Here is a 25,407-nt window from a genome sequence, read left to right as displayed (position 1 = left end):
TAAATGATTTGTACCCTCGTTCTCTTTTATTTATTTCTTGTGTGCGATAAAGTTTTTTTGATTGATTGATTGATTAATGTTAATGTGAACATGGATATTTATGCATATATATGTCTGTCTCTCCGGGCATCACGTGAAAACTACAGAACGGATTTAAATAAAATTTGGTATAGTTATAGCTGATATACAGGATATTTTTTATCCCGATAAACAGAAAGTTTCCTCCGGGAAATGGGATGAAATTTCTTATCAATTTTACTTCATACCTCCGTTAAATTTGAATCGATTTTAATAATTCTTTTTTTATTTGAAAGTGTATACTATTTAACATGTATTGTCTAATTTGAATGAAGATCTGATGAATATTTTCAGAGATAAAGGACATAACTCTTCTTCTCTTAAACAGCACGTCGTAAGGGTTATGGGACAACGATCGAATGCATGCGTACCATCCTGGAATAGCTGATAGGCTTCTTTGTATCCCGGAATAGCAAACAGCTCCTGTAGCGATGCTATCCTGTAGGATATCCTTATTTTATTTATTATTTATTTATTAATAATTTTTCCGCTTTATACAAAATCCGCGCTTTATTAAAAAGTTTTAGATTGATGTGGTTTTTTAAATAGGCTTACTTGAAATATTATCAAGCTTTTGAGTTTGTTTGGTTGAACGCGCTAATCTCAGAAAATATTGTTCCAATTTCTTTGGTTTAGGTATTATCAATTAAGGCTATATAACATCACGCTACGAACAATGGCTACCATCATTAATGAGAAATGTTGAAAAAACTGCAAAAGATATCCTTTTTGAAAGATTCCGATGCGTGCGATGCGTGAACGGTAAACGTTACGCGAAACGACAGAAATATTTAGTTAGTATATCGGAATTAATTTTTTAAAGTTCTATAAAACGCGACAACATACGACTACTTTTTTTTTTTTCTGATATAAAATTTATTTTATTTTATTAAACTATGGAAATAATGATTACAAACTAAAATTAATATTTATAATAAACTAGCTGTTGCCCGCGACTTCGTCTGCGTATTGTTTTTAAAGTATTCAGTATCGCTAAGCCTTAAATGAGTATAGTAGTATATATATATAACATGTGACTGTCAATTAATTATAGACAAATAATTTGCAATAAAATAAAATTGCGACTATAATTGAAGATCTAAGCTATCCTATCTCTTAAGTTGGACCAGACTGCTCACGGTGTGTCAATTTAATTTAAAATCGGTTAAGTTGTTTAGGAGTCCATCGCGGACAAACATCGTGACAGGAGATTTATATATATTAAGATATAAGCCGTCTAACTGTTCACTTATGGGCATGGTACCCAAAATGCTTGCGCTATTGCCCCTTTGTATAGCTAGACTTAGCCGTTGGGCTAAATAAGCGCCAGCTCTTGGGTCACCAGACGTAAGGACCAATTTTTGTGACACTATGTTAATAAAATTTTTCGTGTCCGAAGACCATGGCCCTAGAGTCTCAAACGCAAGCGCTGCAAAAACTTAGTGATTACAAATAACGGAGTATTTACGGCGCTTAAGCATTTGAGCAGATTCGGCAGCTGCTGCCGCTTTTTGGGACGTACTCGGCAAGTGAGAAGCTGCCAACGTATCAACGCAGGTCGCATCCCACACCAGCGCACGCCCCATCGACCACGGTACTATAGTCATACCGTCTGGTCTCTTGCCATCATCCCTGAACAAACCGGGAGGTTCCAATTGTGCAGGAATAGACGCAGAGGCAAGAGCGCGACAGACTATATCATTGATAGCGCCGTGACGATACAAACGGCCAGCACTTCGATTGCAACCTTAACCTTAACCTTCTTAGTACCTATAACTCAAGATACGCTTATTTTGGGGCTAGATGGCGATGTGTGTATTTATATATCCAAGTCAAAGTTTCCGTTTAATAAAACAGAAACCTGCTGTAGGTACTATTGTTTATTAATTGTATCAAATTTATTACATGGGTACACATATAGCTTAGAAGTTTATACTGAACCATCGTCGGTTCGCGAGTCCATTTCGCACTTGGTCGTTTTTCTTACAAAGTGTATTCAAATCAGAAAATACATTTACTTATCATGGTTCAAAGACTTGATGTAAAGTTAAACCAATATACATTTTTAATGCTTATTTTGGTTATACGTGTCGTGTATTCCACTGAGATATCGAAATGCATAATATTATGAATTTCATGAATTATCAATGATAGCATCCGTTGGTTTAGGCATAATATTGAGATATTTACAAATAAATAAAATTTAACAGTCTCGTAATTTGTTATAACTGCCTGTCGATAACTGACTGACGATAATTCAAACGTGGCCTAATTTTCATTTTTGTCTGTTCGTCTGTTTGTCTATCAAAGCTGCGTTTACGGATGCGAGTTCGCCATTTTAGTACCTTGGGACTTCAATGTCCAATGGTTCTCCAAGCTATGAGCCCCGCCCACTGCCACTTTAGCTTCGCGACTCTTTGATTTACGCCGATAACACTGGTTCTTCGACCTCATTTCGACTGGATGTCCTCATTTCTGATTTCATCCCGTAGATATACTCTTAGCACAGTGTCGTGCATATAGGGTATGCACTGAAAAAAATCTCCAGTACGAGTTATAAAAAACTTAAGGATAGGCGTTGTAAGAGTTATAAAAAGCATCTTTGCATGCTACTGTCCAAGCATAGTGTCTTCATCGCCTACAGAGTGACCCTGAGCCTAATACCAATTGTATTCGACAGCTGACTGGGGCAGTGGGCAGCGACCCTGCTATCTGAATCAAAGGCCGTTGGTTCGAATCCCACAACTAGAAAATGTTGATGTGATGAACATGAATATTTTTCAGTGTCTGGTTGTTAATATGGACATTCTGAGTATTTATGTATTGTTCATTAAAATATTAATCAGTCATCTTAGTGCCCATAACACAAGCTACGCTTACTTTGGGGCTAGATGGCTATGTGTGTATTGTCGTAGTATGTTTATTTATTTATTAAATTGAATAAAAATACAGAAATAGCTTACATAATTCCTTCCCAAGCACCCAAGTTTCCGGCTTAGAGTTCACCTCCACGAGAGTAGTCGTGGTGCACACCAGCAGCACCATCAGATCAGCGATGCTCAGGTTAACCAGGAATATGTTCGTCGAGTTCCTCATGTCTTTAGTCTTTAATATCACTATGGGCACCATCACGTTTCCGATGACGCCCAAACACATTATAACTATGCAAAACGTCATCGAAGTCGCCTTTATATAATACGGAATCTCTGCGTACTCCGTAAAATTGTTCGACATCTCGAAAGTTGAGTTCGTGTTATTGTACGACCCATTCTGGTATTCGAATCTGTCGAATAAATCCGCGCCATCCCTCGGATTTTGGGTAGCATTCTTGTACGCGCTTGTGTTGTACTGTATGGAAGTGTGGGTACTCGTGTGCGTGAAGTTTGCTATTGAAATCATGTGCGTTTTAATGTGTGGGTGGACATGGGAGCTTCACATTTTCTTCTTCTACTTTGGCACTTTAGTTTGGCTTCAGTTCTGACATCAGGAGAATCCGTTCGGTGATCTGTAACAAGAAATAACACTTTGTGAATCATTATTTATTTATTTATGTATTTATTAATAAGACACACCAGAAATTAATTGTAACTACATTCATAAAAAAAAAATTATGTGTTACAATTAAAAATTCTGTCTAGTGCCATTACAATAATCAATTATAGGGATTATTCAGCATTATCGTTGTTATCTCCGGTCACATTATAAAAAAATAAAAACTCAAATAGGTATTTAACTAAAAACTATTAAAAATAATAAATATGATTAGGCTTATTATCTCTCATTTTTTCAGACCTGTAGTTTGTACTGTATCTGTAAAAACCCTGCGTAGCCTAAGAGATTTTTTGCGACGCGTCACTCATAGCTATTCGTTACACGAAAGAGAAGGAAGATAATGAAAAGGAGGAGAAATATATTTCTTAGTGTTAAAGTAGTTTGGATGCATTCAGCTCCTCGCTATCAACAGTCTTGACATTTCAAATATGCTCATCATTATATCAACCCATTACCAGCCTAGTACAGGGTACGGGTCACCTCCCATAATGAAAGGGGTTTAGCCCGTAGTCCAAGTGTGTATAAGTGGACTCCTCACGCCTTTGAGAACGTAATGGAGAACTCTTAGGCATGCAGGTTTCCTCACGATGTGTTCCTTCACCGTTGATGCAAGTGATATTTTAATTGCTTAAAACGAAATGATTTAGAGAAGTTAGAGGTGCGTGCTGGGATTCGAACTCGGCCCCGCGAAAGTGAAGACGAAGTCCTACCCACTGGGTTATCACAGCTTATGTAGTTATTTATTTAGGTATGAATCGTTATTTATGAAAGGAAAAAAAGGTTTAAATAATTTTATAAACAATCTGTAGTAAGTAAAAGTATTTAAAAAGAAACATCCTTTATTTTACCCGCCAGACTGTCTAACTTCACTAGAGTTTTGATCGTAAAATTGAGATTTTTTGTATAAAGATAAAAAGTTAAGAACTTATGCGAATAGCTTGTGTAATGGAAAAAAAAAGTTAAACTAAGATCGAAGGCCTCAACCTTTTGGAGATCAGTCAACAACAGTACAGCCCCGATGAACATAAACATGTCAAGTGACCCCTTTACAAAAAGCCCCATAAATTTGGCCAATATTTGAGCAAATCTATCAACTACAGTGTTTACCTTCGTGATTTATGATCTGGACAGTTAGTTACTGTTCTTACACACAGCGACGACGAGACGACACGGATTCACCAATATTATGTCTTGTATTTAAGTGCTTACGTTTGTGTAAGTAGGTACAAATGGTTGTATTTAAAACATAAAAAACTCGTTTATGTTCTTACTGTTATGTATAATAAATAATAATAATAAATCTTTATTTGGAACAGTTACAATGGCACTTAAAATACTAGCAAGGGTGGCACTGCAATAGTAAACACTGTGCTGCATATACCCCCGCCCACCTCCGAGTTATGTTAATGTTATAACTACTTCTCTGGCGTTAATCACAATAATTTTCGTCACGCATTCATACTTTTTTGTACTGACTAAAACAATAAACTGCTCAGTAGAGAAATTAAATATAACGAATAAAATATAAAATAACTAAAAACTTTTATTCAATAACTTCGTCCCAACTGATGTTTCATCTGCGCGCGTTTTATTCTGAAACTTGCAACTTATTCTCATAACACAAAAGAAAAAAAGTTAAAATAGGGCAAAGGCAAGCCACTCCTGTAATGGAAGACTTTAACCTTTTGGAGATCAGTCAACTCCTGCAAAGCCACGATGAACATAAAAATGTCAAGTGACCCCTTTACAGAGCGCCCCATAAATTGGGCCAATATTTGAGCAAATCTATCAATAACCTTCGTGGTTTATGATTGGACAGTTAGTTACTGCTCTCACACACAACGACGACGTGACGACTTGGATCGAAAATCTTTGTTCGAGGGCGATTGATTTAAATGCGCAGGGACTAAAGGTAAGTTAAAATAAAAAAGAAACCGTGCTACAACTATAACCACCCTAAAACAAGGTACAGAGTATGTCAACTTTCTAAACATATGTCGTTTTTTTTTTTATTAACGATAGGCCAGCGCTGGACGACTATCATGCCCACCAGGTAGCAATGATGAAGTCTAGGTTGGAGCACGCTTGCCTAGAAAAGCTTATTCACTCTAGCCTTGAAGGTACTCAAGTAATACGTTGCCAGAAACACAGTTTCCAGGAGGGAGTTCCACATATTAGCGGTACGTATCAGAAACGTGGATGAAAAACGTTTCGTGCATGTGCGTGTTTCGATTCTGGTAACACTGAATTTGAGTGGTGCTAATCAATGGTGCTAATCTATATCAATATCATATCCAAGGATATAGAGCTAGATAGCTAGCTATATCGTCTGCGAAAGGTGCAGAAGTCATTTGTGGGATTGAGTATACGCTTTTATAATATGATAAGGTAATTTTGGACCTACCAATGCATAAGTTTAAAGAATGTGTTAAAACACATTTATTACAGCGAGGTTATTATACAATTGATGAGTTTCTTAATGACAAGGTTGCTTGGAAGCATCCGGCTCCGCTTTCAACTCTCACAAGATAGAAAAATGAATGTTAAAATATAAAATGTAAATTTTTGATGTTGGAAAAGAGCAACTGCTGAGTTTCTTGCCGGCTTCTTCTCGGTAGAATCTGCCTTCCGAACCGGTGGTAGAGTCACTACACACGGACAGACTTGACGTTTCAAAAGTGCTTGTATTAGGCCTACTTGAAATAAATGAATTTTGAATTTTTTGAATTTTGAATTTAGCTTTATAGCTTTAAAGGATAGTAATTTGATCAAACCGGCCTTTACTTTGCGGGGTTATAAGTTAACAATTATTCATTGTAAAGTCAACATCTCCTGAAGATGCTCCGGTTTCGGAGCGAAACGTGTGTAGAGGGTACATTGCCGAAGATCTGTTTGGTGTGAAAAAAAAGTCGTATAGAAACCGGCACGCTTGAAAATTGACCCTAATTTTCTGAAACTTGTGCGAAGTCGACGAAACTATAATTATCCAGCGTCGTTGAAGCCTTGCTAAAATAGGTTAGCAAAGATTTCATGAAATTGATGAAGAGACCCAAGAGCTAAGTTAGGTTCATCCTCATTTTCATATTTAGCCATTACCGGCCAACTAAACGGCACGGTTCTCCTCCCACAATGAGAAGAGTTTAAAGCTGTAGTCCACCACGCTCAGTGACATGCATAGAGGGTATGCACAGGGTATGCACAGGGTATGAAGATGATATAAAATGAAGAAAATCTCCAGTATGAGTTATAAATACTTAAGGGCAGGCTTTTTATAACTCTTACAATGCCCATCCTTAAGTTTTTTATAACTCGTACTGGAGATTTTCTTCATTTTATATCATGTGCATACCCTGTGCATACCCTCTATGCACGCTACTGACCACGCTGGCCCAGTGCGGTTTGGTGGACTTTCACCTTTGAGAACATTATATAGAACTCTCAGGCATCTAGGATTCCTCACGATGTTATCCTTCACCGTTGAAGTATGTGGTATTTTAACTACTTAAAACGCAAGAAAAGTGGGAGATGCGTGCTGAGATTCGAACTTGGCCCCACTAAAGTGAAGTTGAGCTCCCGCCCACTAGGCTATAAACGCTTCCGAATCGCAGATTAGGTTAGGTTTTAATAATTCATGGATGATCACTTCTCACCCCAACCAGGAATCAGACTCAGTAAGGGAAGTATAAACCACGTTACGTCATCAAAACATGCTTTTAGCGTGTAAATAAATCGTTAAAAGCTTCACCAAGTAGGTAAATGCGTTTGCTAAATATTTATTGCCGTCATAAAATCTATACTGTGTTGATTTACGCTTGCCTACCGGTTTTCTCATCTACTGTGTTTTTTATACACACGTTTTATCGTCCGTAAGTAGTAAATAAAGATTACTCAATAACTAGGCTATTATCCAGGTTCTACGTCCATGTTTATAACGGATTTTTACAAATTCTTGGGATAAAAGTAACCTCTTTACTTTTAGTTCTTTCAACTAACTCTCAGTGGCGTGCACAGAGGGTTTGCACAGGGTATGTTGATGATATAAAATGAAGAAAATCTCCAGTACGAGTTTTTAAAAACTTACGGATTAGCATTGCAAGGGTTATTTATACCCTTAGCCTACTTATATTTATAAAACTATTATTTTATAGAATAATTAACTAAGAGCTATTTTTTTTAATAGAGATACTTATAGAGAGATATAGAATAGAATATAATCAATTTTATTCTTACATATTTAGTGTTTATATTACAAATTACTATAACACTTAAAATTTTAAACCTTAGACACTAACTAAGAAATTTTACAAAAATATTCGTTAATATTATAATACGCCTTATTTATTAACCGAATTCTTAACCTATTTTTAATAATATTTCCGTCTAATTTTTTTACCATGAGTGGTAAATAGTTAAAAATGTTTGTACCGCAAGCATAAGTACTTTTCGCGACTACGTAACATTTATTTTGGGGAACACATATGTTATATTTATATTTCGTACGAATATTATCTTTATGTTTTCTGATAAAATACTCCTTGTTCGCTTAAGGCATTAAATACAACTTGCTTTAAGGATACAAGAAAACACCAAGAGGAGACCGGCGTGCCCGAGAGCTCTACATAATACTCCGAAAGACGTGTGAAGTCTACCAATCCGCAATTGGCCTACGGTGGACTACGGCCACTACGTTTTCATTCCGAAAGCAGACCCGTACCCGGTAGTGGGTCAAAAAAAGATTAATAATGACGATAGGATCACTTATTTTACTTCCATTATTTACAAGCTTCTTGCTAGCGTGCCTGATTCTGAGTTTATTTAGGTTCCACTAAAGGGCAAAATAAAGCGGTGCCCAGCGGTTAGGACTTCGGCTTCATTTTCGGGGACTGTGTTCTAATCCCAGTACGCACCTCTAACTTTTAAAGTTATGAGCGTTTTGAATTATTGAAATAACACTTGCTTCTACGGTGACGGAAAAAATCGCGAGGAAACCTGCATATGAAAAAACAAAGTAACAAACGTGGACTAGCTTGTAAATTGTAAGTATGAAAATGTGAGTCTGTAGCTTTGTCCTTATTCCAAGCAGCTACCTTTGCATTTATAATTTCAGTAGGTAAACAAACGGTTCCCGCGAGGTTTTTGTAAAACCAAAACACACTGCAATTGGCTACCTCTATTATATATACAAAGTGTGACAGAATTCCGAAATAATATTGAAGGATGCATAAGTAAATTTCATAAGGAATCACCCTGTAAAAATATTAAATCAAAAAAAGCATATTTATAATTCCATATGTATGAATTAAAAACATTACAAGTCAAGTGTTTACTAATGGCCGCTTCATAGAAGATGAAAGACCGACACGCGCATAGTACCGACGCTACGCGACGCGTACCTAATCAAATGACAGGAGTCACATGATTTTAATTATGCGTGTGATGTATCTGATTTCTTTCAGTAAAAACTATGGCAGTGTTTACTCAAAAACTATTAGGTGTTCAGTTTCACAGCTAAGTTTCAGAGACGGTACGTAATGCACCTATAAATCCTGTGAAGTATTATTTCGGTTTTTATTTACACGTTGTATAGTATTAAAATATTAAATAGAAGCAGGCGTTACTTTGCGGAAATCCATAATATAATATAAAAATTAAGCTTAACTTGCTATACTCTGCGAATAGCCGGTGAATCTGTATGGTATAATTTATAATTTTGGGTACATTGCCGAAGATATGTTTGGTGTGGAGTATAAGGATTGAAGAAATTACACCATACAGATTCTCCTGCTGTTCGCGGACTATAGCAAATTAAGATTCATTTTACAAAAATAGCTTTTTATAGTAATAATTGACGGACTAAGCAGATGGCGCCATTGCCATTAAACTGGGCAACACGGCAGGGCATGCAATGAGCACGTCTTATAAACTGCCACCCTGTATCCTGGATATTATTTAGGAGGGCAGTCTGTAAGACGTGTAAGTAAGTTTTTTCAACAGACTTAAAAAAAAGGAGGGTGTTCTCAATTCGACTGTATATTTATATTTTTTTCGTATATTTGTTACGGGGTTACTCCGCCAATTTTGAACGGATTTTGATTATTCTTTTCTTTGAAATGGAAGAAGACAGGTGAAGATCTATTTGGAGGATCTTCGAGAAATCGAGGGAGCTCTTCAAATATTAAAGGGACACTTATAGCGATTTGAGTATTATTTAAAGTAACTTGAGCATTCTTTTTCGAAGAGTACCATTTGGTTGGTGAAGTGCTGGTAGAACACCTCAACGATTAACGCCCCAGGTTCGGTAAAAGAAATATTTTGTAAAAGGTGATATGAGCATATGACATTTGGCTGTTAAAACTCATATAATTGCCGCTAAAAAGCGTGAAATGGTTTTTTTTTTATATACTGTAACTTGCGGCGAAGGTGTTGAGCGTTACGTGCCTGCAATAAAAGCGGCAACACAGACATCAATGCTGGATAGCGGCAAAAACAAGCTAGACGGTAGACGGTTCATACCCAGACGAGCTCTATCACAAAAAACTGTACTTCTACTAAAAAGGCTGTAATACTACTACAAAAAGCTGTACCACTACTAAATGTAGTATCAAGTTTTGTAGTGCTGACGGTACGTATATTTATTTAACAAAGGGTCGACACCCTGCTGATGTGTGGTTGGTTAGGGTGTCGGCCAGGGAAAACAAAATACAATCATCGGAGTTGTTACTGGAACTATGAAGGGATGCTGTCAAACGATATTGTTTTCTCTGTAGCCGCAATAACTCAGCGGTATAAACAACTGCCGTGGGTCGTGTGGCGACGGTGGATTAGAAGAGGATGAGAATACAGCTGTCACCACAGCGCCTCTTGCCACGGGTGTCACATGAGGCGAAGTCAAAACCAAAGTCAAAGCAAAAGTCAAATGTTTGTTTACTGAAATAGGCAATAGATCCATACCCGGATCTTTCGTTGCTTACGCTACATAAAAAATGCGTACATGGTAGTGAGATGACGGCGATAAAACATTCGTAAACTTATAACTAAAGCATCGGGGGTTCCAAACGTTCCCAGGTTTTTTTTTATGTATATTTTATTGCAGTTTGTAGTGTTAAAATTGTTAATAGTAAATGTGAACTTATGAAGAACTTTATGTTGCTGGTCACACTAATTAGAAACAAAATATTTTTAACATTGCCTTTAATATGTATTGTGAACAAGGTATTGTTGTACCTTTAATAAATAAATAACAATAAATAAATATGATTCATCATATTAACTAGGGGCGTCAGCAAATGGTACAAATCTTAAGTAGAACCACTACACAAGAAGACCCAACAATAACCGAAATGGCTGAGCCGAACTGAGCTTTGACCGAACCGAACCGAGCTATAACCGCAACGATCGAGTAGAATACGATTTTCTTAGAAAATATAATATAATATCTACTAATATTAGATTAGATGATAGAAAAATTGTCACTGGACCCATGGTGATATTGCAACTTTGTTGTTTACCCAGTTAACTTTATTCATGGACCAGCGGGAATTCGTCCCTTTAGTAGGTCAATGTACCGTTAGCAAAAAAAGTTATATTGTAATTATTTTTTCCACCGATGTCAGGTTTATGATCAGCTTGACCAGGACGCTTTGGAAACCCTCGTAGCTTTAGTTTTAAGTTGACGAATGTAGTTATAGCCATCATCTCACTTCTATCTACATGTTTTTAATGTAATATGACGGCCGATTGGCGCAGTTTGCAGCGACGCTGCTTTCTGAGTCCAAGGCCGTGGGTTCGATTCCCACAACTGGAAAATGTTTGTGTGATGAGCGTGAATGTTTTTCAGTGTCTGGGTGTTTATATGTATATTCTAAGTATTTATGTATATTATTCATAAAAATATTCATCAGTCGTCTTAGTACCCATAACACAAGCTACGCTTACTTTGGGGCTAGATGACCATGTGTGTATTGTCATAGTATATTTATTTATTTATAAAAAAAAAAAAAATATACGCATTAAAAGTGCCATGTGTATTGAATAAAGAAATATTTTACTTTAAATAATAACAAATTGTACGAAATAAATCTACGAAGCGGTGGTAGCCTAGTGGGTTCTCCAGATTGTTCTCAAGGGTGTGTGATGTCCACCAACTTAATTCAAAGTTAATATAAAACGTAAGCTTGTAGAACAATCCTATAGCTAATAATATCAAGCATAACTAAAACGATAAAGCATCATGGGTATGAATTGCTCTAACTTCATGGCAAAATTTTAATTAACTAAGAGATGGTGATAGCAAAAAAATACCCCGCTAAGTTTTCTGCGGGATCTTCTTAAACCTGGGCGCGTTTTAAACCCTCTTGCTGTTGTATCTTTGGTTTTAAGTTGGTGAAAGTAGTTATAACCATCACCTCACAATTATGTAAACATTATACGCATGACAAGCAAATAAGTAAAATTTTCTCGACATAAATAAATGAAACAGTTGCCTATTAACTAACTGGAAATTTAGTTATCATAAACATCAATATACTCTTCATAACAATCAAACATTTCAGTTATAACAACCTTTAAGGAGGAAGGGATGCAACAGGGTCTAAAAGTGTTTACCTAGGAAAATGAATATAATAAAAATAAAATATTTTCTAGACTTTTTTCATAATAATTCTTCGTAAGTTTATTTTTATTTAGCCGCAATATATTTAAACGCTAAAGATATGTATTTCTGTCCGATTGCGTCCTTCTAATACGGCTGTATAAACTATGAGACCGATTTTATAGTTTTTAAAGAAATTTGGCATTTCCCTGTACTGCGCTCGATCTTTCAGTGCACAGATAGGCTGGGTACATATTCAGTCGTATTAGGGCACACGATTACCTTTAAACAATGCAGCAAGCATGCAGTTACCGTAGCCGATATGGGCAAGGATTTAAAAAAAAACTACAATACATGTTAACTTATGCAGATATAATTTGGCAATGTGACTGGGTCGCAACTATAAACTAATATGTCTCTTAAAAAGTTCAAAGTTTGTATTAAACGTAAGCTTATAGAAAAGTCCTATTATAGTATAAAGGACTACGTAATCGATAAAAAAGCTTGGGTGTAAATTATAAGCTAACCAGGTTGCTCTTCTAATAATTTAAAATGACATTGTGAGAACGTGATAACAAAAAAAAAAAAACACCCGGCTAAGTTGTGGGCTTCTTCTTAGACCAGGACGCGTTTGGAACCCTCGTAGCTTTAGTTTTAAGTTTACGAATGTGGTTATCGCCATCATCTCACTTCCGTGTAATTCTTATGTACGCATCAAGAGTGCCACCTATACCTATACTTGAATAAAGATATTTTTGACTTTGACTTTGACTTTAATACCTCAAAGTACTTGTACTAAAAAATGATTTTTTCTTAAGTAGTGATTTTTGAAAAGTTTTCTTTCTTTTACTGTATGGAGTGACCCGTGTAATCAGTACGTGGGTGTTTAATTAAAACTATCCAGCGTCGTGCAAAGTGAAATACAGTGCGGCTGTGCAAGAATCCGGATTAGATTTAAATGTAATTAAGCTCAGATTCCTCTCGGGATGACCTAGTGCAGCTCAAATTGAGTTTTATCATGGGCCGGACCCCGCGTGATGCTTTTACGACCACCGCGCCCTTTAATATTAACGTTAACAGCATTTACCCGCAACGGACTTCCGCGAGGTACCGCCTGTTTTATTCAAAATAGATTCCCTTGATCATACCAGCTACCCAACACCCATATTAACTTCTTCTTCCTCTCTGTCATGGCAGTTTTCTCACGTAAGCACGTCACTTGTTGTGCGTCAAATGACATTGACCTATAAATTTACCTCAGAATAAGAAGGGCTTGCATTACTATAGTTCACAACGCTGGCTAAGTGCGGATTCGTGGACACACCTTTGACAACATTATGTAGAGCTCTCAAACATGCAGGTTACCTTACGATGTTTTCCCTCACTGTTGAAGCAAGTATTCATACGCGTACCACCGAGAACATTAGACACTCTTAGTCATGCAGATTGCCTCACGATATTTAGCTTTTAGGCAAGCCATATTTAATTGTTTAAAATTTTGCGGAGTTCGAACTTGGTGCCCCCAAAAAGGTACCACCACCACCATATCAACCCTTTACCGGCCCACTACAGGGCAGGGGTCTCCTCCCACAATAAGAATGGCTTAAGTGCGTAGTCCACCACGCTGGCCCAGTGAGGATTGGTGAACACTAGACTGCAAGGTATATAAAGCTGGTACAAAACCGCGAATAACGGCTAGTGTTGCGTAAACTATTTTGATCATCACATCATCATTACCGGCCCATTATGTGGTTAAGACTGTAGTCCACCACGCTGGCCCAGGGCGCATAGGTGGACTCCACACGCTTTTGAGAACATTATGGAGAACTCTCAAGGATGCAGGTTTCCTCACGATGTTTTCCTTTACCGTTGAAGCAAGTGATATTTTAATTACTTAAAACACACATAACTTAGAAGTGTTAGCTGGGATTCGAACTCGGCCCCCTGAAAGTGAAGTTGAGCTCCTACCCAATGCGCTATCACCGCTTACCCACATTGACCTTCAAGATCCACCCTACATTAACCGCCGTATCCACTAACAAGAGCGATAAAATTATACAAATCCCCACATTTGATGGACGCAGTAAACGTAAAACTTCGAGAAGGCTTCAATGTATGGCTGCTCTTTGTTTAGTATGAGTCTGTTTTATTTACTCACTTGGAGATAAAGCAACCACTGACTTAACCATTGATAACTAATAAAAAATTAATAAAAATAGTATTTTATTTCAGAGTAAATTTTCCATATTTTTAGATATGAAATCCCTTAGCTCTCTGTGCCATCCCTTCTCCATACAACTAGCTTTAAGTGTTCACGTTGTTATACGTGAACCCTTATGAAGATAAAAGACCGACACGCGCATAGTACCTACGCGCAACGCGTGGGACGAGTTCCACCCCGGTGGACAGATGAGCTAAAAAAGGGGCTGGATGAGCAAGCTGAAAGACCTTGTGTTAGGCTTATGTACAGAACATAACGCTTGCGGGCTTATACTGATTATGATATACATGAAACGGATAAATTGCTTTGAACTCGAGGTTCTGACCTGGTTCAAGGACGTGTTTCTAAGTGCGGACGACTTTTGACCTATAGATTAAGTTTACCGCTTTAAGGAAGCGAAACCAAAAATCCCATCCTAAGTTAACTTAGGCTTACTTATTTTTTTATTTATGTATAGTATCTCAAGATTTTTGTTTACATAGTGGAATTATCATTAATATATTTTTTTTGTATCGTATTTTATGTGTTTTATACGGGCCTAGCAGCCTGAATCCAATAAATTAACAAAAAAAATAATATCCTACTTTTTGAAGTCGGTTAGTAAAACGAATACACATATACTCCGGTTAAGTAGGTATGTAGAACCAATAAACCGGATCGACACAATAAGCCACTTACGCCATAACATGAGTTCTAGGGCTGAATCAATATTACGATTATTTTAATGTTTCTTGCCGTCTTCAAAAATGGAAGGTTCTTTGTTTCCCCTGTATATTTGCGATTTCGTTGGCGTGGAAATTTTAATGTATCATCATCATATCAACCTATCCGTAGCCGTAGGCCGTAGTCCACAACGCGATTGCGGTTTGGTGGACTGCACAAACCTTTGTTTTGATGATGGTAAAGTGCCGGGAGGACTACTCAAGAATTTTTAACAAAAAATAACCGACTTTGTTATACTGATATTTTCCTTGCTATTATAATATAAAAAAGAAACCCAAGTATATAATCGTAACATAGTAACTTTCAACATTTTACTTGGCACCGACTTTTAAATGTTTATTTCTTGCTTTTTTAGTTGTATAACTTTAAGTCTTAGTTGTTAAAAAAAAATACGATTTTAGTGGGTAGATTTGCAATCATATCTAAGTTATACTAGCCGAATGTAAACTGCTCATAACCTTCTTCAAACTATTGCTTTTCCCGAAGCCGGGGCGTTAATTCACGAGGAGTTCTCCCGACACTTCACCATCAGCTCCTTTATTGTAACAAGCATAAATTGCTTACCTACTACATATACCATAATAGAAGCCGCTGGCCGTCCGTGATCTTCATCATCAGTTTCACTTGACCAAATAGTGCTTTATGATAGCGAATGCTCGAGTTACTTTAAAAATACATTTGAGTATTTTTAAAGTAACTCGAGCATTCGCTATAATGTCCCTGTGATTTTTGACAATTTTTTTTTAAACTTTACCCTTTTTCCGAGTTTAAATTTGAATAGTTTCTTATTCAATTAAGTTTCTGTAATTAATCAACTTCTTTGAAGTCAATTAAAAATAGGCTAAGATTAGTAATACTGAAAAAAAAAATTACAAATTGCATTTCTTTCATTGAGCGTGACAAATAAATTATCTCGTACCACATAATTCTAGAAGCGATCGCCCAGCAATCGGCTCCGGTGCCAAACCATCAATCAAAGTGTTACCACCTTGTAAATGTAGTTTGTCGTCGTTATTTAAAGACCAAAATATACCAATTATTATTATAGACACTATTTTAAAGACGATTTCTTTAGCGAAGCTTTATGACACTTGGGATTTGTAAGCTCAGATTTATAATACACTTCCAGTGTCCCGCGTTTTTTGTCCGCGTTTATTACGATATTTCACAAATTTGGCTTTTGTTTCCCGGGATAAAATGTAACCTATGTTACTCTCAGTCTATTCAATTAATTCTGTGCCAAAAAACGATTGATCGGTTTCCTAATTAGGGCGTAAAGGACAAACAAACACACTTTCTCATTTATAATAATAGTAAGGACCAGTGGACCTGCTGGAAAAAAAATGGATCTGCTGCTAACATCAATATCATCGTGGCTAGCTATGTACCTACTAATATTATACGGGGTATACTGAGCTAGTAAGTTGTCATTATTTTAGTTGATACCTACATACCTACATACATCCATCCTTACAAACTTTCGCATTTATAATATTAGTAGGATGGTACGCATGCATTCGATCGTTGTCCCATATTGCCTTGCCTTGCGACTTGCTGTTATTTGCGGAGTTATGTCCTTAAATAATAAATAAATGTCCTAATATATTTTAAATATTTAATGTAGGAGATGAACATGTACATTTAATATACAAAATATATTGAATGTATAGGAATCTTCCAGTGACAGTTTTATTATAAGTATAGATTAGTAAGGATGTTTCTAATGTTTGAAGCATTCGATAGCCCTTATCGCTTAAATATCTCAAATTCGCAAACAGTTCATCGAGCAAACGATTTATATAAGCAGAACAGTAGACCAAGAAGCATTTAATATATCTTATTTTACGCATTACATTACGTTTTTCTGTCATTTGATTTCGTTAAATTTAAAAGCAGAATTTACCTATATTCAAAATATACTTAGTTTAAATGTATCTGTTTGCTATACAAAAACTAGACACTTTTATTCTTAAAAGATACATTATATATTGTGCATTAGAGATACAGGCTGTACAGTACAAGTTACTAGCATCGGCACAGTATTGCTGTTTAATCGGTTGTTAGATGCTTTTATTCGGTGAGCGTGCTCAGGAACTTCACAATCTTGTTCCTCCGTAGACATTCTACAACAGCACAACGAAACGCCACGCAGCGCGCAATTGCATCCTTATTTGGTTGACAACCAATCAACTCGTAGGAAACGAACCATTAAGGTGAGGAACTCTACAGTGGCGTCAGTGTTGCCTTACACGTATAACTGCAATACCTTCAAGTCAATCTACATTTTCAAGGAAAGAGTGAATATACCTTTTCAAGACTAGAGGGTTTAAAAGTAATACCAAGTTAGTTTAAAAGTAATACCAAGCAAATCTTCGACGGCAGATTGGCGCAGTGGGCAGCGACCCTGCTTTCTGGGTCTAAGGCTCTGGGTTCGATTCCCACAACAGGAAAATGTTTGTGTGATGAGCATGAATGTTTTTCAGTGTCTGGGTGTTTAAATGTATATTATAAGTATATATGTATATTATTCATAAAAAAATATTTATCAGTCATCTTAGTACCCATAACACAAGCTACGCTTACTTTGGGTCTAGATGGCGATGTGTGTATTGCCGTAGTCAATCAATCAATCAAAAATACTTTGTTGCACACAAGAAAAAAAAAAAAAAAAGACAAAAACAACAAAGATACAAGTCAATTAATTTTGTGGAACAAAGGCGGCCTTAGTAAAGGCGTAGTATTTATTTAAAAAAAAAACTCATTAAAAATACAGGAAGAATCGAATATAATTTTTACTTACACTCTATTATTCCGTGCTAGACAGGTGTTGTAGACCGGTAGTTATACAAATCCAAACAATGCAAATAGATAGACTTGACAGATAAATTACCGTCTTTTGTTCATTGTACAGGTAACTCTTTGCAATTTGGCTGCGTTGCCAAAACACTGGCTTGTGTGTGCAAATGTAATCATTGTATTGAACTGAGAACTGGCATGGCTCATTCATTTTGCTATAAAATTTCCTTTGGTGAACGGTAAGGTGTTATTATAGGTGAGTATTACCTATTAGGTTTACAGATAATGTTGATTTGTGTCTTGTGTTTTGATAATATTACGTCAGAGTAAATGAAGTCTGAGGGCTTCTCGTATTATGCAAATGGTTAGAAAAATAACTTGGCGACTTTTGTTCACTATAGAGGGAATTCTCAATATTCGATAAAAGCATGCGATACTTTGCAGAAATCCATGATATATGCGTATCACATTTATACCAATAAAATAGAAAGTATTTAAAAGAAATTTATCAGATTCCTTAAGCACAAATTTCACCTTCCTAAAACTTCCTACGAAATATCATGTTCGGATTTACACCTTGTACCCCTTCATACACGTAGAAACATTGCCGATGTTTGTCTCTTACTTACATTGTTAGAGGGTCAATAGATAGTCCAAAATTACTTACTAAGTTAGATTAAATTGTACCCTCACCTAGGCACAAAATGATTCTGCACGTACCCTTAACTAAAACTAAGAATAGATTTAATTACTTTGTAATCCGTGTCTCTCGCCTTCTTTATTCTGTTTACAATGACCCCGAAATTGACTTATTTTATGGTAATATGAACAGTGTACGTTGTAACATAGTAGATAGAGCACAAAAGATCCTGGAGGGTCGAAGTGCATTCGCTGAAGCTGGCCTCATTACAAGATAGATACATCATAGTAGATAAACTGTTGCATGCTAGGTAAACTTAACACTTAGTTATAGTTTGCTGCGTTTTTGCTGGGTTCTATCAGGTACCCTTGTTTATATAAGACTTATCTGTGGAAACTTGTTATTCGTTTTAAGTCTACCAATTTGTTAACTATTAAGTATCTACAACTGTTGGTTTTCCAATTAAAGAAAAGATAAAAATAAAATATTGTAATAATTAAACTTAATTTGCTACACTCCGCGAAAAGCAGCAGAATCTTTATGGGGGCAAGAAAGGTATTAAAGACGTCACATTTGGCGAATTTTTCACTAAACAATTATTTATTGTTTAGTCAACATCTCCTGAGTGAGATCTGTTTTGTTTGGAGATTGAGGATTCAAGAAATTATAAATTACACCATACAGATTCTCCTGCTTTCCATGATGTATACTAAGTATACGAAGTATAACAAATTATCTTAATTTTCATAATATTAATTAGTAATTCTTAATTTTTTGGCCAAGTTGCCAGAACTCTGGCGCGTGTGTGATCGCTGTACAATTGAGCCTTATCGCTATTATAATGTGACCTCCACTTGCAACCCTAATTCAATTGTTGTTGATTTAAGTATGGGATGTGACTATATGGTTTAGAATCTGCTGTTAATACAGAAGCCCGGTAACCCACTTTGAGTTTGCATCATCTGTAACATAACTGGACGGCAGACTTCTCATCCATACAAAATTTTGCCAGAAGTAAAAAATCTAAAGCTGGAAAAAAATTTTGTTCACTGTAACGGCAACTATTAGCAATTTGTCTGAGTTGCCAAAACACTGGCGCGTGTGTTAGCGCTATGCAAATGCAAATATTATCGTCATTAAAATGTGACGACAGCTGACAAATCTCATTTAAATGATGACACTATTATATTGTTAGGCTCAGGATGATGATGCTTCATACAGCACTGTTAGTACAATTTTGCAAAACTAAGTGAACTTTGATTTCTTTCCTCATTTTCGATGGTTTATAACGTCAGAGTAAATTAAGCTCACGCTTTTTAACCCTACGATAATCTAAGCCAGAAGTAAACAAATCTAAAACTTCTGTAGTATTCAAATAGCTAAAAAAATAAATGGTCACTTTAGAGGCAACTGTTAGCAAATCGGCCGCGTTGCCAAAACACTGGCACGAGTGTTATCACTACTCAGATGTTTCTTATCATTATTGTAATGTGACGACAGACCTCATTCAAAAGGCGATACAATTTTGGTTTATTATAAGATTTGTTTTAGTGCACACCTAGTGCCATTTAGCATAATGAGTCAACGCTCCTATTCCCTATTTCCTATAAAACAAGAGACTCGTGCCGTGTTGTGGCCCACTTTAGAGTTACAAATGGTATAGTATACTTGATATGATCTTAACCTCGACAAGGTCAATGGTTTTTTGAATTTGGATCGATAACGTCAAAATAAATGGACTGTAAACTTCTCGACCGAATAGAAATTTTACTAGATGTGAACAAATCTCAAGTTTCCGTAGTATGCAAATAGCTTGAAAAATAAATTGCCGCCTTTTGTTCACTTTAGAGGCAACTCTTAGCAAATTGGCCGCGTTGCCAAAACACTGGCGCGTGTGTTATCGCTATGCAAATGAGTCTTATCTTCGTTGTAAAGTGACGACAACTGACAGGCCTCATTTCAAACACGATAAAATTGCATAAGGAAAATTAAGGATGTTTTATATCAAGAAGAAATATTAAAGCTAAATTAAAATATATTAAATTTAAACGCCTGATAAGAACGCAGCGATTTCCCGAAGCGATTTACGGTTCCGATAATTATCCAGCGTAGAAGCCGATTATTGGTAGGTACGGGTTTAATTAAGCTGGCGTACCCTTAACAGGTAACCCGACCGGACCGGACCGGAGGTAGACTACTTTAGACGGGAAATGGGAAAGAATAATATGTGCAAGAGCAAAGTCGCCAGTAAGTACTAGTAAACTCTAAATTTGTCCTCAACCGCGGTTGACCCTTAATAAAAGTTTAATCTCAAAATAACAAGTAATTATTAACTGACAACAGCATGCCAAGATGCGTAGACATCTGCTCCCAATGACGTTAATTATATTTCTCTTCTAGCGCCATAGATATACCTACAAATCCTTAGATATATTTAACACTGCAGCATTGAAACCAACATCATCACAAATTATATTGTATCTCTAATGATAGTTAATATTATAATAATAATGATAATAAAAATAATTTATTCACACGATTATTAAATAGTGACAGAAATCATAGCTTAATACTATGTTTGGTTGAATCCCCTCTCCAATGACGACCCTCTTCGACCTCTATTATTACACTAGTTACTTACATCCTTATGCCCTTTTTCAGTAAACCTAGGCATCACATAAATCGAATGCCTAATGATTCCGGCGATGTCTATAGAAATAAAAGTTTCTCCAACTCTAAGGTGAAAACTATTGGTGAAGGGTGTGTGCCCTTAAAGGAATATCCTTCGATTTGGCGTTACTTATTTTGGCATCGCCTTGTTTGTTGTTAGTGAAAACGCACGCACGTTCACGTTCACGTTCGCACTTCTGCTCTTTTAATAAGTAGGAATTATTATTTTGTATCGTAACTCATTGAATTTGTATATTCTTGTATTACACGATTCATGAAAATGAAAATGGCACTGTTTTATTGTTGTGAGAAGACCAAAGTGGCGACAAGCAAACCAGCTTACAGTGATCTTAATAAATTTCAACATTCAGCTATCAAGAGGCGGATAAACAAATCCCTCAAAAGTCGGCAATACATTGACAGTCCTCTGGTACAAGAAATGTTTACGGGTCGCGGTAATGACTTATCGGTTTATCCGCCTGCTTTCTATTGCTACACTATAATAATAATAATAAACTTTTATTTCAAGTAACCAAGACTTTTGTTAGTATATCATACTTATAAACTATGTTAGTAGGTACTTAACTTATGCTATTTTATTGATTTAATACTAGCGTAGGTACCCAGTAGATTTTGCTTTATTTTATTAAAACAATAAACTTAAATCATTATATTTTTAATAAAAGCTGTATTTGACAGTTCAAAAATTGGACTGATCCGATCGTCACCAAACTTTACAGGATTACTCGCCAGGTCAATCCGGAGATTCCCTGAAAGTTTCATTGAAATCGGTCCAGCCGTTTCGGAGCCTATACGGAACATACCCACACACTTTCTCTTTTATATATATAGATAAAGATAGATAGGTAAGTCATTGTTTTGCCGTTCTATTCGAAATAGCGCGGCTATTACTCATGTTTTCAACCAATTTCAGGATGTTTTTGTTTGTAAGATGTGGTTGTCTACGTACCAGGGATCCACATCTTCTTCGCATAATGGCATAGAAGATATCCACTGTTATGAATTATAAAAATAACAACATGTGTGCATGAGCCTGCAAAAAATGCAATATATGGACATAACCAGGGTTGGCTGAGTGGCGCGCGATTGCGCAAGAGTTTCCGTGACATGACGTGTATGAACATCGCTGGGTTTTAGCGAATATTCTGGCCGCTTTTCGGCATGCGAGTCCCACATATCCGTCTGGAAATAGCGCAGCTTCAGATGCCCTGTTTCTGGAAGGGATGCGTAGTTGCATTTACCAGCGTCAAAAAAGGGGGTCTACCCAAAACCGAATATAATATCGCAAATAATTTTAAAGTCAAAAAGTTTGGAGACCTCTAGTAACCTATAAATATCTTTGGTTGTTTATATCGTTGTTTCGAGCTCCATTACACTTCCCCGTAAATAATAACGTCGTCTGTCCATCTGTCATGTGCTTGAAATCGCGCACGGGTTTTATCTTTTTTGCTAACACATTGTTTATTCACATATAATAGTTTTAAAACAAAGTGCTATTTTGTTGTGTACTTTACATATGGGATTGCGGCTAGTTATTGTACTTAGACGTAAAAGCTGTAGACCAGGAAACCCAATTATTAATATTAATCATTCAATTATTCAAAATTTTTTTGAAGACCTTGGCGCAGCGGTGAGCGCTGTGGATTCAAGTAGAAGGTCGCGGATTCGAGTTTCTTAATTTTCTCTGGTCTGCTCCGGTAGGGGCTTATGCCGTGGCTAGTTACCACCCTACCGACAAAGACTAGGTGGTAACTAGCCACGGCCGAAACCTCCCACCAGACCTCTAACTTTTCAAAGTTATTTGCGTTGCAAGCAATTAAATACCACTTCCTTTAAAGGTAAGGGCAAAGATCGTGAGGAAACCTGTATGCCTGAGAGTTTTCTATAATGCTCTCAGAGGAGCGCGAAGTCCACCAACCATCACTTTTCCAGCATGGCGGACTACGGGATAAGCCTTTCTCATATTAAGAGGAGAAGGCTCTGTGGTAGACCGGCAGTGGCGTGCATAGAGGGTATGCACAGGGTATGCAGATGATATAAAATGAAGAAAATCTCCAGTACGACTCATATATAGAAAACTTAAGGATTGGCATTGTAAGAGTTATAAAAAGCCTACCCTTAAGTTTTTATAACTATTACTGGAGATTTTCTTCGTTTTGTATCATCTGCATACCCTGTACATACCCTCTATGCACGCCACTGTAGACCGGTAAAGAGTTTGTGATATTATTGATTATTTTAGTTAAATATGTAACTCTACTAGAGTGAGAGCTTTTGTACTCTTGTAACAGCGAGTACATTCTGTTGTTTATACATAAATTGAATTGATAAATGTATTGTTACTTTATGGTATCTAGCAATGTAAATACAGTTATCAGAACCCCGCGTGCTACTTTTAAATCGGCTTGATACGCTTTTATGTTTTATGCGAACGGAAGAATTGGAGGCAATGACGTCAAGGCATATGGGTTAATGTGCTACTGTAAATTGCTTTTTATCACTCTACCAATAACCCCCATAGGCCGTTATACATATTAGTCACGGTAATTTTACAATCTCCCTAATGTTTGTTAGTCTAGACAATATAATTTCTATATAGTCAACTAGAAAGAAGAAGAATAAGAAACATTTTATTGCACGTTAACACTCAGAAAAGAATCATTAATATACAGTAAATAATAGAGACATGCAAAGGCGGCCTTATTGCTGCAAGCAATCTCTTACAGGCAACCTTTGAGGAACGGACTTACAGCAAGACAAACGGGATAGTGCCAAGAGTGTTTTAATATACAGTCAAACCAGAGAGAACGTCACAAGTGAGAACTGGATAAGTGAGAAAACTCTATAAGTGAGACTAATAGCCAGGACCCGTGATTTTAAGCTCCCAAAACCTCTATTAGCGAGAAACAGAAACCTTTGTAAGAGAGAGTCGTTTTTCCCTCACGGACCTCCGTAAGTGAGACTGCTACTTATCTATACCTCTATAAGCGACAGTCGAGCAAGCAATATTCGACAAAATTTATGAGTTAGAGAAAAACATTCAAAATACAAAAACAGAAACCCAAACGAAATTCACGGATTTTTTAAAATGTAAATAAGTTCTAAAATATAATTACATAGTGCATGAATATGTCTTGTTATTGCTGCGTACCTCTATAAGAGAGAAACGCTACCCATGTACCTGCATTAGCGAGAAACTCGGGTTATTGAGAAAATTTTATAAGCGAGAATGAGATTGTGCTCCCTTGAACTCTCGCTTGTCCAGGTTTGACTGTATACAAAAAACCGAAAATGTATATTGTATACAAATACATAGTAATATATAAATATAACATAAATAGTATATAAAAGTAGATTTTAATACATAATTTACAAACAACTAGATGATGAACCGGTCAACTTCGTATCACCCTTACAAAGAATAGAATATTTTTAATGCTTTAGCTGTGTACATTCGCTATCCTTACATAAACTGTTTCGTTTCTAACGATGGCGTAGTGTATTAGGGTATTTATTAAAATATTTTATGATCAATAAAAGAGAATGGAAAAAAAACGGAATAGTGTCAACAGTTTGCCGGTTTCTGGCGTGCAATTTACTTATATTAGTACGAGTTTATTTTTCATTTGACTGTTTACTTAACCATTCTAACAACTATATATAAAAGTATAATAATAATATCGCGCCCTTGAGAGCGTTATAATATAAGTATTGTAGTCACAAAAGTATTCGTCATTATAATAGTATGCCTTCCCTATTACCCAAATTCTTAACCTATTGTATGTCTATCTGCATATTATAAGTATTTAAGCGTATGATTATATTATTTATAAAAATATTCATCAGTCATCTTAGTACCCATAACACAAGCTACGCTTACTTTGGGGCTAGATGGCGATGTGTGTATTGTCGTAGTATATTTATTTATTTTATTATTTATTGCTAAATATATTTCCTTCTCTAAATAACTCTTGTATTGAGGCAAAGATAACGTAATAAAACGTCGAATCGCTCGAATCGAGAGTAACTCAGGGCTTTTGTAATTTTTTTGTAATTGTCTTAATTTTGATTTACTTTTAAAATCGTTTCCTATACGAAAACTAATATCAATAATTT

General features: G+C 36.2%; 1 protein-coding gene across 1 annotated transcript in view; it reads right to left on the bottom strand.

The window, feature by feature from the left end:
- The window catches only part of LOC120634369 (neuropeptide SIFamide receptor-like), a 113,295-nt gene that overhangs the window by 50,177 nt on the left and 37,711 nt on the right, over positions 1-25,407 (bottom strand). The window contains exon 2 of the mRNA XM_039904885.1: positions 3,042-3,583. Within this exon, the coding sequence (XP_039760819.1) occupies positions 3,042-3,477 (436 nt within the window). The 5' untranslated portion in view covers positions 3,478-3,583. The remainder of the gene's footprint in view (positions 1-3,041; positions 3,584-25,407) is intronic.

Source organism: Pararge aegeria, chromosome 23 (assembly GCF_905163445.1).
Source record: "Pararge aegeria chromosome 23, ilParAegt1.1, whole genome shotgun sequence".
Taxonomy (NCBI): Eukaryota; Metazoa; Arthropoda; class Insecta; order Lepidoptera; family Nymphalidae; genus Pararge; species Pararge aegeria.
This window is presented reverse-complemented; position numbering and strand designations above follow the sequence as displayed.